The following is a 14,964-nucleotide window of genomic DNA, read 5'->3' as shown; positions in this document are numbered from 1 at the left end:
TGCCACACTGGGGCAAGCTTCCAAAACATGAACCTTCAGGGGATGAACATGCAAACCGTAGCAGAGGGATTATGAATGAAGCTGCTGTGAGCATTCTTGCACAAGTCTTCTGTGGATTTGTTTTCATTTCTCTTGGGTCAGTACCTCAAAATGGAAGTTTGGCTCATAAATATTTTTTCAAAGAATTTGGATCATTTTATACTTGCCAAAACTATGAAAGTTCCAGTTGCTCTATAGGCTTCTCAACATTTCTTGCTGGCAAACTTTTATTTGGTCCCAGGGATTGAACCCAGGGGTGCTTAACCACTGAGAAACATTCCCAGCCCTTTTTATTTTTTGAGATAAGGCTATGTTAAATTGTTGAGACTGGCCTTGAACTTGCAATCCTCCTGCCTCAGCCTCCTGAGTCATTAGGATTATAGGTGTGCATCACCACACCCAGCAGCAAACTTTTTTTTTTTTTAATTTTACTCATTCTAGCAGGCATAGGCATTCAAGTATGCATGGCATATATATCACTGTGGCCTACTGCTGCTGAATAATGTTGAGTACTTTTTCAAGTGCTTATTGGCCGTTTATATATAATTTGTGAAATGTTCAAGTTGTTTCTGATCCTTCTCCTTTCAACTTTTTAATGTTGAGTGCTTTTTCAAGTGCTTATTGGCCATTTATATATAATTTGTGAAATGTTCAAGTTGTTTCTGATCCTTCTCAACTTTTAAAAAAAAATTTGACCAAGAGATATTCTTGTCTATTCATTTTCCTACTGATGTTTTTTGATGAACAGATATTTTATATTTTGATAAATCCCAACATCACTCTTTCTCCTATGGTTAGTGCTTTTTCTATCCTGTTCAGTAGACTTTTGCTTTCTTCAACCAATGTCACAAACATACCTGTATTTTCTTCTAGGTTTAGTGTTCTGAGTTTAACATTTATGTCTATGATCCATCTCAAATTGTTGTGTATGCTGTCAGTAGAGGCCAAGATTCACCTCTTTTCATAAAGATATTCTTTTTTTGTTTTAGTTTTAGTTTTTGAAGTCAGGGATTGAACTCAGGGATTTAAACAAATTCTCAGCCCTTTTGAAAAAATATTTTATTTAGAGACAGGGTCCCTTTCTTTCTTCTTTCTTTCTTTCTTTCTTTCTTTCTTTCTTTCTTTCTTTCTTTCTTTCTTTCTTTCTTTCTTTCTTTCTTTCTCTCTTTTTCTTTCTTTCTTTCTTTCTTTCTCTTTCTTTCTTTCTTTCTTTCTTTCTTTCTTTCTTTCTTTCTTTCTTTCTTTCTTTCTTTCTTTCTCTTTCTTTCTTTCTTTCTCTCTCTCTCTCTTTCTTTCTTTAAAATATTTTATTTAGAGACAGGGTCCCCTCCCTTCCTCCCTTCCTTCCCTTCCTCCCTTCCTCCCTTCCTTCCTTCCTTCCCTCCCTCCCTCCCTCCCTCCCTCCTCCTTCCTTCCTTCCTTCCTTCCTTCCTTCCTTCCTTCCTTCCTTCCTTCTTCTTTCTTTCTTTCCCTTCCTCCCTCCCTCCCTTCCCTCCCCTCCCCTCCTCTCTCTCTCTCTCTCTCTCTCTCTCTCTCTCTCTCTCTCTCTCTCTCTCTTTTGGTACCAGAGATTGAACCCAGGGTCACTTAACTACCAAGCCACATCCCCAGCCCTTTTAAAATATTTGTTAGATATAGGGTCTCAGTGAGTTGCTCAAGGCCTTGCTAGGTTGCTGAGGCTGGGTTTGAACTTGAGATCCTCCTGCCTCAGCCTCCCAAGCTACTGGGATTACAGGCATATACCACTGCACCTGGCCAGATAGCCAGTTGTTCCAGCAACATTTGTTATAAGACTTTCCCTTCCCATTAAATTAGCTTCTTTTGTCAAAAATTAATTGATAATAATTTCTGTATTCTGTATTCTGTTCCACTGATACTTCTGTCTCTCCTTACACCAATACTACACTGTCTTGATTACTGTAGTAAGTAAAATTTGGTAGTGTTAGTTAACTTTTCATCATTATGACAAAATATCTAAGAAAAGCAATTTAAAAGAAGGAAATATTTATTTTGACTCACAGTTTCAGACAATTGTCAGGTGGCTCCATCGTTTCTGGGCCTATTGTGAGACAGTACATCATGGTGGCCATGTGTGGCAGAGCAAAGCTGCTTACTCCTAGCAGTTGGGAAGCAGACAACATGAGAAGGGACAAGATATACCTTTCCAGGGCACACCCCAGTGACCTACTTCTTCTAAGTAGGTCTTATGTCCTAATGTCCCATTCAGGTATGAACTCATCAATGGATTAACCCACTGATGAAGTTAATGCCCTTATCCAATCACTTCCCCAAAGTTCCACCTCTGAACATAGCTGCATTGCAGACCATGTATTCAACACATGGGTCCTTGAGAGACAATCCAGATCCAAACTACAGCAGACCTATACTGACTGATAAGCTTTAAATCAGAGTTCCTATACCCCTCTCCTCAGGCTCAATTAATTTGCTAGAATAGCTCACAGAACTCAGAAAAACAGTATACTTATATTTACTCATTTATTTTAAATGATATTACAGAGGATACAAATGAAAATTAAGACAGAAAAGATGCATAGGGCAAGGTATGACAGAAGGGACACGGAGCCTCCGTACCACCACCCTCCCGATACCTCAACTTGTTCAACAATCTGGACACTGTGAACACATTCCTTTCAGATCTTGATGAACTACATTGTGTAGGCATGCCCAAGCAAATTGCTGGTCATCATTATCACAAACTTCAATTCTTCCCAGATGCTGGAACTTTCAGCCCCACTCCTCTAATCCTACCTTGCTCCTTCTAGATGCCAGCCTCCTCCTGAGGCTCTCTAGACTGCCAGCCACTAGCCATCTCATTAACATAGAAGAGACACATTATTCCAGACATTCCATGGGCTCTGAATCAGGAAATGGAGATGATTTACTTTTGTATCTTAAGGTACATCTTGTTAAAAAATACCAATGTCTGCATCCAAATTTTCTTTTTACAAGGATATCAGTTATATTGGAGTAGGACCCACTCCAACAACCTAATTTTAACACTATTATTTCTTTAATGACTCGATCTCCAAATACCAACATATTCTGAGGTGTTGGGGTTATGGAATTTGGGGGAAATACAATTCAGCCCTTAACAGTATCTGACAGGTTTCTGAAGCTCTTTTAACTTTATTTTATTTTTCTGTTCTTCATTTGACTAAGTATTTTCCTGTTTGCTGATTCTTCCACCAGTGCAAATCTGCTATTGAGCCCCTCTAATAAAATTTTTAATTCAGTTTTAGTGCTTACTTCCAGGATTTTGAGTTTTAACTAATTTATCTTCATTGACATTCCCTATATGATTTTTTATTATCACAATACACCTCTTTAATTGTTTGAACAGGTTTCCTCTAGATTTTTGAACATATTTGCAATAGCTGTTTTCAAGTCTTTTCTTACTAAGTCCAACTTTTAGCCTCCTCAGAGCTCATTTCTATCTTCTCCCTTTTTGTTTCTGTTTTTGTTTTTGTTTTTGGTACTGGGAATTGAACCCAGGAGCACTTTACCACTGAGCAACATCCTCAGCCCATTTTTGTATTTTATTTAGAGACAGGGTCTCATTTTGTTACTAAGTGCCTCACTAAGTTGCTGAGGCTGGCTTTGAACTCATGAGCCTCCTGCCTTAGCCTCCCAAGTTGCTGGGATTACAGGCACGTGCCACCGAGCCCAGCACCCATTTTGGCAAATCTTTAAATTTTTGTACATACTAAGAACAAGAGTTTTCCCATACGATGTTGTAGCTGTAAAGTACAAAGCTGCTCTCCCATCCCTTTCCAGTGCAGCCATTTTCCCCGCCTCCCAACCACTTGTCAGTCTGTGATCATCCTAGCTAGCTATTGGTTCATCAGTCAGCTTGCAAGTATCCATCTCCGTTATTGGTCCCCTGTTAGCCCTGTGGAATTCAACTGCTTCACGGTAGCTACCCCGCCATCTTTTCTCATGCTTCTCTCTCCTATTCACTTTCTCTATCCTCCTCGCTTTTCCACTCTCTCTAGCGCGCACCCTTTCTCGTTCCTTTTCTTTTCCTCTCTTACCCTGCAGGGAGACACTTTGTTTGCTTAATAAACTCCCTTATGTGATTTCCCATGTCCAGCGTGGTTTTCATGGGATTCCTTACAGTAGCTATTCTAGAATCTGATTTTCTCTCCCTTGGGGATGGCAGTTATTGCTTTCTGTTTGAGTTGGACTAATTATGTAGAGTCTGTTTTCCCCATATTGTGCAGACTGGTATTTCTTGACTCATTTTTAAAATTCTTGTTATTTTTAAGCCTGGCTCCCCAGGGATTGCCCACATCAGGAGAGCTTAGTCAGTTATTGGCCAGAGGTTATGTGTAACTATTTTGATAGATCAAGTCTTCTACCCTTCACAGTTAAGGACTGTACATACATGACTTAAGGAACACTTTTAAAATTTGAGTTAAAAATATTGCATTGGTTTTAGTTTTTTTGTGTTGTTGAAATTTCATGGTTAATGGGCCCTCAGTTTTCTCCCTTCCAGACCACTAGAAATGTGGGCGTTAATAAGACCCTCTTTTGCTATCTTATTCCCTGGATCTTCTTTAACTGTCAGATTTATTTTGTTGATTACCTCAACCATTATGGACTTTAGGTTATTACTGGCATTCCCTGATAGTTTGCCATTGGGATCTCTCTTTTTTTCAGTGCTAGGAATTGAATCCCAGAGCATTACACATGCTAGGCAGACACTACCACTGAGCCATATTCCCAGCTGCCTATTATTTCTAGCACCCCTGGACATGGATTTTTTTCATGCTTGCTACTGATTATAGTCTGCCTTTTCTGGTAGGGAAACACAATTGCTATTCCTCATGGTTGACTTGTCGGAGGGGCAGGACAGGATAGTAACAACACTAAATATTTATTCAGTTTCTGGTTTTCAACAGATGTTCCAAGAGTGTAGGTTTGTAATTGGTCAGTAAATAAAGACATTTGATTTGTTAAGTCTTTAAGATTTGATTTATTGGTTGTCTAATTACACAAGCATTTTAAGAAATGCTGATTGTTAAATGCTTAGAAAAGTGCTAAATGATAGATTAAAAATTAAAATTTGACTTTAAACAAGACATTCTGAATATTCCTAAGTTAGCGAGAATTTCTAATTAGTGAATATTGCTAAATATTAACTATTTCTAAAAATTCAGACATGAGTATGATTGCTGAGAAGTATCCAAATTTTTAAGCAGCCAAACTCACTTTATATTTTTTTAGGGGAGCTCTGGTGTCCCAAAAAGTATTGTTAAAAATACTTGCTGGGGTGGTGGTGCACACATGTAATCCCAGTGGTTTAGGAGGCTGAGGCAGGAGGACTGCAAGTTCAAAGTCAGCCTCAGCAAAAGCGAGAACATAGGTGACTCAGTGAGAGCCTATCTCTAAATAACATACAAAATCAGGGGCTGGGGTTATGGCTCAGTGGTAGAGTACTTGCCTGGCACCTGTAAGGCACTGGGTTCCATCCTCAGCACCACATAAATAAATAAAATAAAGGTATTGGGTCCATCTACAACTAAAAAATATTTTTGAAAAACACAAAATAGGGGTGGGGATGTGGCTTAGTGGTCAAGTGCCTCAGAATTCATTCCCAGTATCTCCCCACGCCAAAAAAAAAAAAAAAAAAGATACTTGACTTAGGGGCTCATGTAGAAAGATATCTCCTTTAGGGTGATTAAAACAAAACAAAAATAATAAAGAGACATAAAAAGCTCTGTAAGTTTTCAAAGACAAGTTCTATCTGAATTAAAAAAAACTCCGATACCTAGACTATCAAACATTAAGCCTAATAAAAAGGAAATAACACAATCTCACATGTAAACATCCTAAATAAAAGATTAACTGTCAGAACTGAGTAGGTATCAAAAGAATACATGACTAAACAAGGTTTATTCTAGGCATGTGTAAAAACCAAGAAGGCAGTACCAATATATCAATAAGTCAAAAGAGAATAGTTTGTGACTACAGCAACAGATAATGAGATGGCATTTGGAAAAAAATGAGGCATTTCTAACACAACAAACTACTTACATACAACACAGACTATTTATCTCCGACCAAAAGCAAAGATCAGATTACTGTGAAATGTTGATGTAATTTCCACTAAATAAGAGGAAAACACTGAAAGCCTGGTATCATTACCAATGCAAAATATAGCTAAACTTATTTCAATAAAATTAAAGAAATAATCAATACAAATGTCAGAAAAAGAATTTTCATTTGGCTTGCAGATTACTTGATTATTTAGAAAACCAAAGTGTATAATAAAATCACGAATAGAAATAAAACTACTTGGTAAGACTGAAAACATACTGAAATTTAACGTGTTGGCAATGAGGGCAACACACATACACACACAAATAATTAAATAAAAAATCTTGTTTAGGACATCCATGGTGACGACTCCAAGATTCCAAGGTCTCTTCTAAGAAAGACTTCTATAAATAGAGTAGGATTTGAAAAATTAAAGCAAACTTGAACTCCTACAAATGTGTGGGATAGCACTATTCACTGTTCTCCTTTCTATACTCCCTATCTTCCTTCCAAAAGTGTACTAAAACAGAGAAAAAGATAGGAAATTCCCTGAATCAAGTCCTTTTCAGTATAATACAACAGTTACAGAAGGAATCAGCCCACAGACCTGTGCAACCTGGCTCTAGTGAAGCACTAGGAACCTCTGAGTATCATTCCCAACAGAATGCCCATGAAAGTCACATCCTCTAATTTCACAGAAAATGTCTTTTCATGGTGACTCACAAGAAATGATTTTCCAAGGAACATTTCTAGCATAATATTTTATCCCTAAAAACTTTTCTACCTATATGGGAAGAGAAGTAGTCAAACACTGCCAAAAATATCTAGGAGTCACTATTTCTAAGTAAAGAGCAGAATAGTTACTGAATTTAGAAATAAACTGCATACTAAACCTATGATCTGAACACAACATTTTGTATGTATAAATACATATGTATACATATTCATTGCCTACTACCCACGTACCAGCTCTGTAATGGGTGTTGGTGATTTGATAGTAGACAGGCAGCCCCAAAAGCCCTTCCATTCACTGTGTGAAAGATCCAAGAGATGATATCACAGATTAAATATTAAGAACAATAAAGATTTTTAAAAATTCTAAACAAGATTTTTTTTTTTAGATTTAAAAAAGTCTTGGGGCTGGGGTTGTAGCTCAGTGGTAGAGTGCTTGCCTAGCATATGTGAGGCACTGGGTTTGATCCTCAGCACCACATAATAAATAAATAAATAAATAAGCAAATAAATAAATAAATAAATAAAATAAAGGTATAAAAAAGATTTATAACTAAATTAGAAAAGTTAAGTCCTGGATATTCCACATAACTGATTTTTAATTTTATATTCCTCTGGTAGATCATGTTTCAATTGGCATATAATGCATTAAGATTTTCTATGCTCAATTTCTTTTCTTTCTTTCTTTCTTTCTTTCTTTCTTTCTTTCTTTCTTTCTTTCTTTCTTTCTTTCTATTCAGAAGTTTTATGAATATTAGTCAAAAACTGGAACCTACCAAAACATCTTTCAGGGTTAAAAAAACCATATGATGTTAGGGGACAGACAGATGAAGATGGTGGGAACATGAGATTAAGAGAATAATTCTACAAAACGGTCCTACTGTGCAGGCCTCTGCTTGTTCTCTTTTCTTTCTTTTTTTTTTGGGTGCTGGGGATCGAACCCAGGGCCTTGTGCTTACAAGGCAAGCACTCTACCGACTGAGCTATCTTCCCCAGCCCCCTTGTTCTCTTTTCTAAGAAACAATTTATCTGCAGTCCTGCCTAGCCTACTAAGTCACATTCCTTAGCAAATTACCTGTTAACTGCAGGAAAAATGCAGGCCCAAAATAATGTTGAGAAGAGGAACCCAAGTTACCCTGAAAGAGAAGACTTTTGTGACCAGATCCTGAAGCTCTGAGAGATTAGGATAATTTCTCCTAACTATAAAATCTGTAAGGATATATGGTGAAGAATCCAATTAGAACCAGTCAGCATGGGCCACAGTTGCCATGACAGTGGGGACTTGAAAGTCTGTTGTCACCCTGCTGTCAGTCAAAAGTTAAGAGGTGTCTATGCTCAATTTCTTAACATCATTTAGCTTTTGTTTTGTAGGAGTTATTCTCATAGAGATATTATACATATGTGATCCATGTAACAATTAGCTGGGGTAATTTTGTTAGAGATAATTTTCTGCTCTAAGTCTTACCTGAGGGTGTACATAGTTAAGTGCTGCTTTTAAAAAGGTTTTTTTCCCCTCTATGATTTAAAAAAAATAAATTTCAAAAATGTCCATTATCATCTTAAGTCAATTTTGATGAATTACATTTTTTTCTAGGAAGATAATTTACTCTGTAGATTTTTAAATCTATTTAAGGATTACCTTCTAATCAAATTTTTATCTTCTATTATTTATAAGCATGTCCTCTTTCTTACATAATGATGCCATGATGTAATCATTCTTAATTTTTTCCCTGGGCCATATTTGCCAATATCTACTTGATATTAATGTATTTTAGCAAAAAAATTAAAAATCATGGGTTAAATTACTACTTTATTGCAAAATTCCTAAACATGAAGATGTACTCATTGGTTTCACAGAAAATAAACAAAACTTTTAAAAAGTCTCATGCTCTACCAAGTGAGCTAGCCAGGCATCTATAAAACTTTTAAAAGGAGTATTGAATTTCCAATGAGTATAGGACTATTAATATTCCAAAGTTCCGATATATGGGCATTTTGGAATAGGCCCTCATTTCTATATTAATTTCTTATTTTAGAGCTTATATATGTTTATAAATTTCAGAAAGGTGATAAAATATCACCATGATGACTAATAAGTATAAATTGGATCTCTACAATCAAGTAGTCACTTCTATAATCAAGTGATAATATCTAGCATCATCGATACAGGTTGAGTATCTGGACCAGAGGTGTTTCAGATTTAGAATTTTTTTAAATTTTAAAATATTTGCATACACATAAGTGAGACATCTTGAGGATGGGATCCAAGTCTAAACTAAACACCAAATTCATTTTCCATATACACACAGCCTAAAGATGTCTGTATAATATAGTCATGTGACACAATGACAGTGGTCCTGTAAGATAATATTACTTACTGATGTCATAGCTGCCTTAATTTGTGTAACTACTCTATGATATTTGCACAACGTTTAAACTGCCTAATGGTACAAATCTTAGAACATATCCCTGCCCTTAAGTGATACAGGACTTTATTTTAAATGCATGTTTTGACCTGTCACATAAGTCAGGTGTGAAATTTTCTACTGGTATCATTAAGTTAGTGCTCAAAAAGTTTTGATTTTGAAGCATTTCAAATTCTGGATTTTTTTTTAAGGGGGTGGGGAATTAAACCAGGAGCATTCAACCACTGAGTCACATCCCTAGCCCATTTTTTATTTAGAGACAGTGTCTCCTTAAGTTGCTTAAGGCCTTGCTAAATTGATGAAGCTGGCTTTAAACTTGTTATCCTCTTGCCTCAGTTTCCTGAGGTGCTGGGATTATATATTATTGTACCACTGGGCCTGGCAAAATTTGGATTTAAAAAAAAATTCTTTTTTAGTTGTAGATGAACACAATACCTTTGTTTTATTTATTTATTTTATGTGGTGCTGAGGATTGAATTCGGTGCCTCATGTGTGCTAGGCAAACGCTCTACCTCTGAGCCACAACCCAAGTCCCAAATTTTGGATTTTTGGATTAGAGATGCTCAATCTGTACTAGGAAAACTCAACATGATATGTTCTTAATTTATAGAACATCAACTACATGAATCTTTTTGTTAACTCAGATTTACTGGAACTACAGAAGAACAGGATAAATGGGCTAGGAGCTTAGTTTAGTTGTAGAGTACTTGCTTAGCATGTCTGAGGTCCTGGGTTTGATCCCCAACACCACAAAAACAAAAACAAAACAAAAACAAAGATAAATGCTTTCTAAGAAAAACAATTTTAAAAATCCACGATGTTGGGTATTATAAGTATCCTGTACCCTTCAAAAATCTAAAGTCATGAAAAAAATTATGTGGAAGTTGTTCTAAAACAGGAGTTGGCAATTTTTTAAAAAATAGAGTAAATATTTTAGAATTTGTAGGTAATATAGTCTCTGTTGTAACTACCCAACTCTACTAGAGTAATGCAAAAGCAGACAATATGTACACAAATACATGTTGCAAGTGCTCCAATAAAACTCATGTTTTAAATCCTCTCTATTTTTTACATTCTACTAGGTTATAATCAGAAAGGATTATTTCAAACTAAAAAAATAAGAAATTACATGAAGCTTTTCTAAATTTATTATCCCTATATGAACGTTATCTCATAATCCATCAATAGTAATATAGATAATATAAAATAGTATCAACTACTTAACTGAACATAGACAACATGTGAAAAAGTTTTCCATATTTTCTAATTTCCAATAATAGCACTATAATATATATATTATCATTCTTTGCACAGGACTCCCAGTAGGACAAATGTTATGACCAAAGTCATACAGGCTGTAAATAATAGAAAGGAAACCACAAGTTTTTCTACATTTGTTAGATCAACAGGGGCTTCCTGTGGTGTGTTTTCTTGAGTTTAACAATAATTGATACAGGTGGAAGGCTTTTATAAATAAAACATAAAAAACGAAGATATTTCTACATTCTCTGAATTTTCCTCTAACGTGAATATACTAATAATTTATGCACAGAAATATAAAGATTTTACGTTACATAAAATAAATTAGAAATTCTCTGAATAGTAATAATATTTGGATCACTGCTAAAAAATCTGAAATATGAATTCTGAGGGGTTTTACACCATAAACTATTTTAATGCCTTAGAAGAACTAAACCATATTTAAAAGCATTGCCACATTCTTCTCTCTTTTAATTTTTTTGGTACCAGGAAATGAACCCAGTGATGTTTACCCACTGAGCCACATCCCCCTTTTTACTTATTTACAGACAGGATCTCACTGAGTTGCATTAGAGCCTCGCTGTTGATGAGACTGTCCTTGAACTCATGATCCTCCTGCCTCAGCCTCCTGAGCCCCTGGGATTACAGGTGTGCTCCACCCTGCCTGGCTCACATTCTTTTTAAATTGTTTGTTATAAATACACTAATGTACTACACACTGTCCATTGCATATATATGCATATATAAAAACCTTCCTAAGGTTTTTCTCTAGTTATGAATTCTTTGATGTACTTTAAGACTTGAACTAAGTCTAAAGGATTTCCCACATTTGTTACATTCAAAAGGCTTCTCATCACTGTGAATACTCTGATGTCGAGTAAGTCGTCCACAGACACTAAAGGCCTTCCCACATTCCTTACATTCATAGGGTTTCTCACCAGTATGAATTCTCTGATGTACAGTAAGTTGATGACCACTCTTAAAAGCTTTCCCGCACTGTTTACATTCATAGGGTTTCTCACCTGTATGAAGTTTATGATGCATTCTAAGGCTTTCAATATGACTAAAGGCCTTACAACAGTCCTTACATTTATATGGTTTCTCACCAGTATGAATTCTCTCATGTCTAACAAGGTCTGAAGTACGACCAAAGGCCTTCCCACATTCTTTACAGACATAGGGTTTCTCACCAGTATGAATTTTCTGATGTGTCCTAAGGCTGCCACCATGAATAAAGGCCTTCCCACATTCTTCACATTTATAGGGTTTCTCACCAGTATGCATTCTTTCATGTTGAATAAGTGCTGAGGCACGACTAAAGGCCTTTCCACACTCATTACATTCATAGGGTTTCACACCAGTGTGCATTCTCTGATGTGGAATGAGTTGATAGACACGACTAAATGTCATCCCACATTGTTCACATTCATAGGGCTTCTTGCCAGTATGAATTGTCTCATGTTGAACAAGATTTGAGGCACAACTAAAGGCCTTCCCACATTCCTTACATTTACAGGGTTTCTCACCAGTGTGAATTCTGTGATGTACTCTAAGATCTATACTACGACTAAAAGTCATTCCACACTCACGGCATTCATAGGGTTTTTCACCAGTATGAATTCTGTCATGTTGCACAAGGTGAGAGGCCTGACTAAAGGCCTTCCCACATGCCTTACATTCATAGGGCTTCTCACCAGTATGAATTCTCTGGTGTATTTTAAGTTTTCCACCTTTACTAAAGGCCTTTCCACATTCATCACACACATAGGATTTCTCACCAGTATGAATTTTTCCATGTTGAGTCAGGTAGGAAGCACGACCAAAGGCCTTCCCACACTCTTCACATTGATAGGGTTTCTCACCTGTATGAATTCTCTGATGAACTCTAAGGTCTATATTACGACTAAAGGTCATCCCACATTCCTCACATTTATAGGGTTTTTCACCAGTATGAATTTTCTGATGTTGTAGCAGGTTAGATGCACGATTGAAGGCTTTTCCACATTCCTTACACTCGTAGGGTTTCTCACCAGTATGAATTCTCTGATGTACTATGAGGTCTGTATGACGAGTGAAGGCCTTCCCACATTTGTCACATTCATAGGATTTCTCACTATTATGAGTTCTTTGATGTAGAGTAAGAGATGAATGTTTTCCATAGAGGTATACTTTCCCAGAGATTTTTTCATATCTTGACTTCAAATCTAAAAGAAATAAAAATGTTTTGTTTTCCTGGATGCCAAAAAGTAGATGTTCTAAAGATTTTTAAATGCTACCAACTGGAGATGAATATTTGAAAGAACTCTAAAATCAGCTATTTAACTTGTAATTATTACTGACAATGTCTCCATAACCCTCACTTATCACACTTTACACAGTGATCGAATGTACTCTTTCCGATATCAATTCCAATATACAATATAAATATATTAAAAGCAACTATTTGTTGATTTTTCACTGATTATATTTCTCCTTTAAAATACAGATGTTGTGATTCCGTCCTATGCAAAACTATGTGAATTTTTTGTAGTTTTCCATATTGAATGAAGCACTAAGTTTTTACCATTCTTGCTGAGATTTTCTTGTTCATTCTACAAGTGTTTTGTCTGTTGTATTCCTTCACATTTTTTCTCTTCTCTCACTTTCCCTTTTAATCAGGGTTGATCATTCTGGTAATTCTCAGAAGAGTCTTATCAGTGAGTTTTCAGGCAAGTACTAGGTTTATACCCTAATGAAAATCTTAAGGAATTCTGAGCTTCTGGGTACTTCAGAGGAAAAAAAGAGAAACTGACCTAAATAGTGAAGGTATCTAGAGGAAGAGTGCCAGGAAATATGAAAAAGAACTGAAACACTTACCTTGGAGGATAACAACCTAGAAGAAGGAATATCTTCACAGTGGCACATGCCTGTAATCTCAGCTATTTGGGAAGTTAAGGCAGTAGGACTGAAAAGTTTGAGGGCAGCCTGGGCAACTGTGCAAGACCCTGACTCAAAATTTAAAACAAAATTTTTTAAAGAGCTGGGGATGCTATTGGGTTCAACCCTCAGTTCTGAAAACAAACAAACAAAACTCCAGTTATCCCACTCCTCAGTTTGTACCCAAAGGACTTAAAATTAGTGTACTATAGTAACAATGATTTTAACATCAGTGTTTGCTCATTAGAAACTGTGGAGGCCAGAGCTGAACATGGTGGTGCACACCTATAATCCCAGCTACTCAGAATACTGAGGCAAGAGGATTACAAGTTCAAGGCCAGCCTTGGCAGCTTAGTGAGAATCCATCTCAAAATTTTTAAAATGGGCTGGGGTTGAAGCTCAGTGGTAGAACGCTTGCCTAGCATGTGTGAGGCACTGGGTTTGATTCTCAGCATCACATAAAATAAATAAATAAAATAAAGGTAATTAGTATTATAGGACTGGTATAATCCTATCATGTACAACCAGAAGAATGGGAAGTTATACTCAAATTATGTATGATGTGTCAAAATGCATTCTACTGTCATGTATAACTAATTAGAACAAATTTTAAAAATCGAAAAAAATAAAATAAGTGAATTTAAGTAAATAAGAGCAAGTTTAAAATAAAGGTATGGTGTGCATCTACTACTAAAAATAAAAAAAGAATCTTTTCTAGTCACAATGGAACAAACCTAGAAAACAATAGAAGGGCAAGTGAAAAGTATGCAAATATGTAGAAGTCAAACAATACTCTCAAACAACCAATGGTTCAGACAAGAATTTGTCAAAAAAAAAAAAAATCACATCGGGAATTGGAAATCATTTTAAAGCAAATGAATATGAAAATAGAACATATCAAAATTCACAGATGCAGCAAGAGCAGTGTTTTCAGTCTTTCATCATTGAGTATGATGTAAACTATGGGCTTTTCATATATGAATTTGTCTTAGTCTATTTTCTGTTGGTATAAAATACCTGAAACTTGGAAATTAATAAAGAATAGAAGTTTATTTTGGCACATGGTTCTGGAGGCTGGAAGACCACATATTTGTGAATTCCCCAAATTTGTTACTATTTTCTCATGTCATTCCATTATTGTTAGAAAATACACATCATAAAATTTTAATCCTTTTAAATTTATTGAGACTTGTTTTATCATCCAACATATTACCTGTTCCAAAGAATGCACCTTTTATACTGAGATGAATGTGTTCTCTGCTATTGTTGGGTGGAATGCTCCATAGTGTATCTTTGAGGTCTAGTCAGTTTATAATAGTATTCACAACTTCTGTTTTTCTTTTTTTTTGTAGTATTTCTAGCTGCATGAAAGAAGTAAATTGAAGTCTCTAACAATTATTGTTGAATTGTCTATCTCTGCTAGGGTTAGTTTTATATATTTGGGGTTCTGTTAATAGATGACACATATTCTTTTTTTTTTAATGGATGAGTTTTATTTTTACTTATTGATTTATATGCAGTGCTGAGAATT

The 14,964-nt window shown here is 35.8% G+C and overlaps 1 protein-coding gene and 1 long non-coding RNA gene across 5 annotated transcripts in view; one reads left to right on the top strand and one right to left on the bottom strand.

Moving 5' to 3' along the window:
- The window catches only part of LOC306649171 (uncharacterized protein), a 33,094-nt gene that overhangs the window by 8,279 nt on the left and 9,851 nt on the right, over positions 1 to 14,964 (bottom strand). For 3 of the 4 annotated variants that reach the window (XM_079119948.1, XM_079119947.1, XM_079119949.1), the window contains exon 5: positions 7,835 to 12,721. In XM_079119948.1, coding sequence (XP_078976074.1) covers positions 11,286 to 12,721 — 1,436 coding nt within the window. In that variant the 3' untranslated portion in view covers positions 7,835 to 11,285. Of the gene's footprint in view, positions 1 to 7,834; positions 12,722 to 14,964 lie in introns of those variants that run through there. The other variant, XR_013760583.1, reaches the window with a different exon arrangement.
- The window catches only part of LOC306649207, a 36,069-nt gene continuing 22,694 nt past the window's right edge, over positions 1,590 to 14,964 (top strand). Inside the window, exon 1 of the long non-coding RNA XR_013760610.1 lies at positions 1,590 to 7,244. This is a non-coding gene — a long non-coding RNA (uncharacterized lncRNA). The remainder of the gene's footprint in view (positions 7,245 to 14,964) is intronic.

Source organism: Sciurus vulgaris (assembly GCF_902686455.1).
Source record: "Sciurus vulgaris genome assembly, chromosome: 17".
Taxonomy (NCBI): Eukaryota; Metazoa; Chordata; class Mammalia; order Rodentia; family Sciuridae; genus Sciurus; species Sciurus vulgaris.
This window is presented reverse-complemented; position numbering and strand designations above follow the sequence as displayed.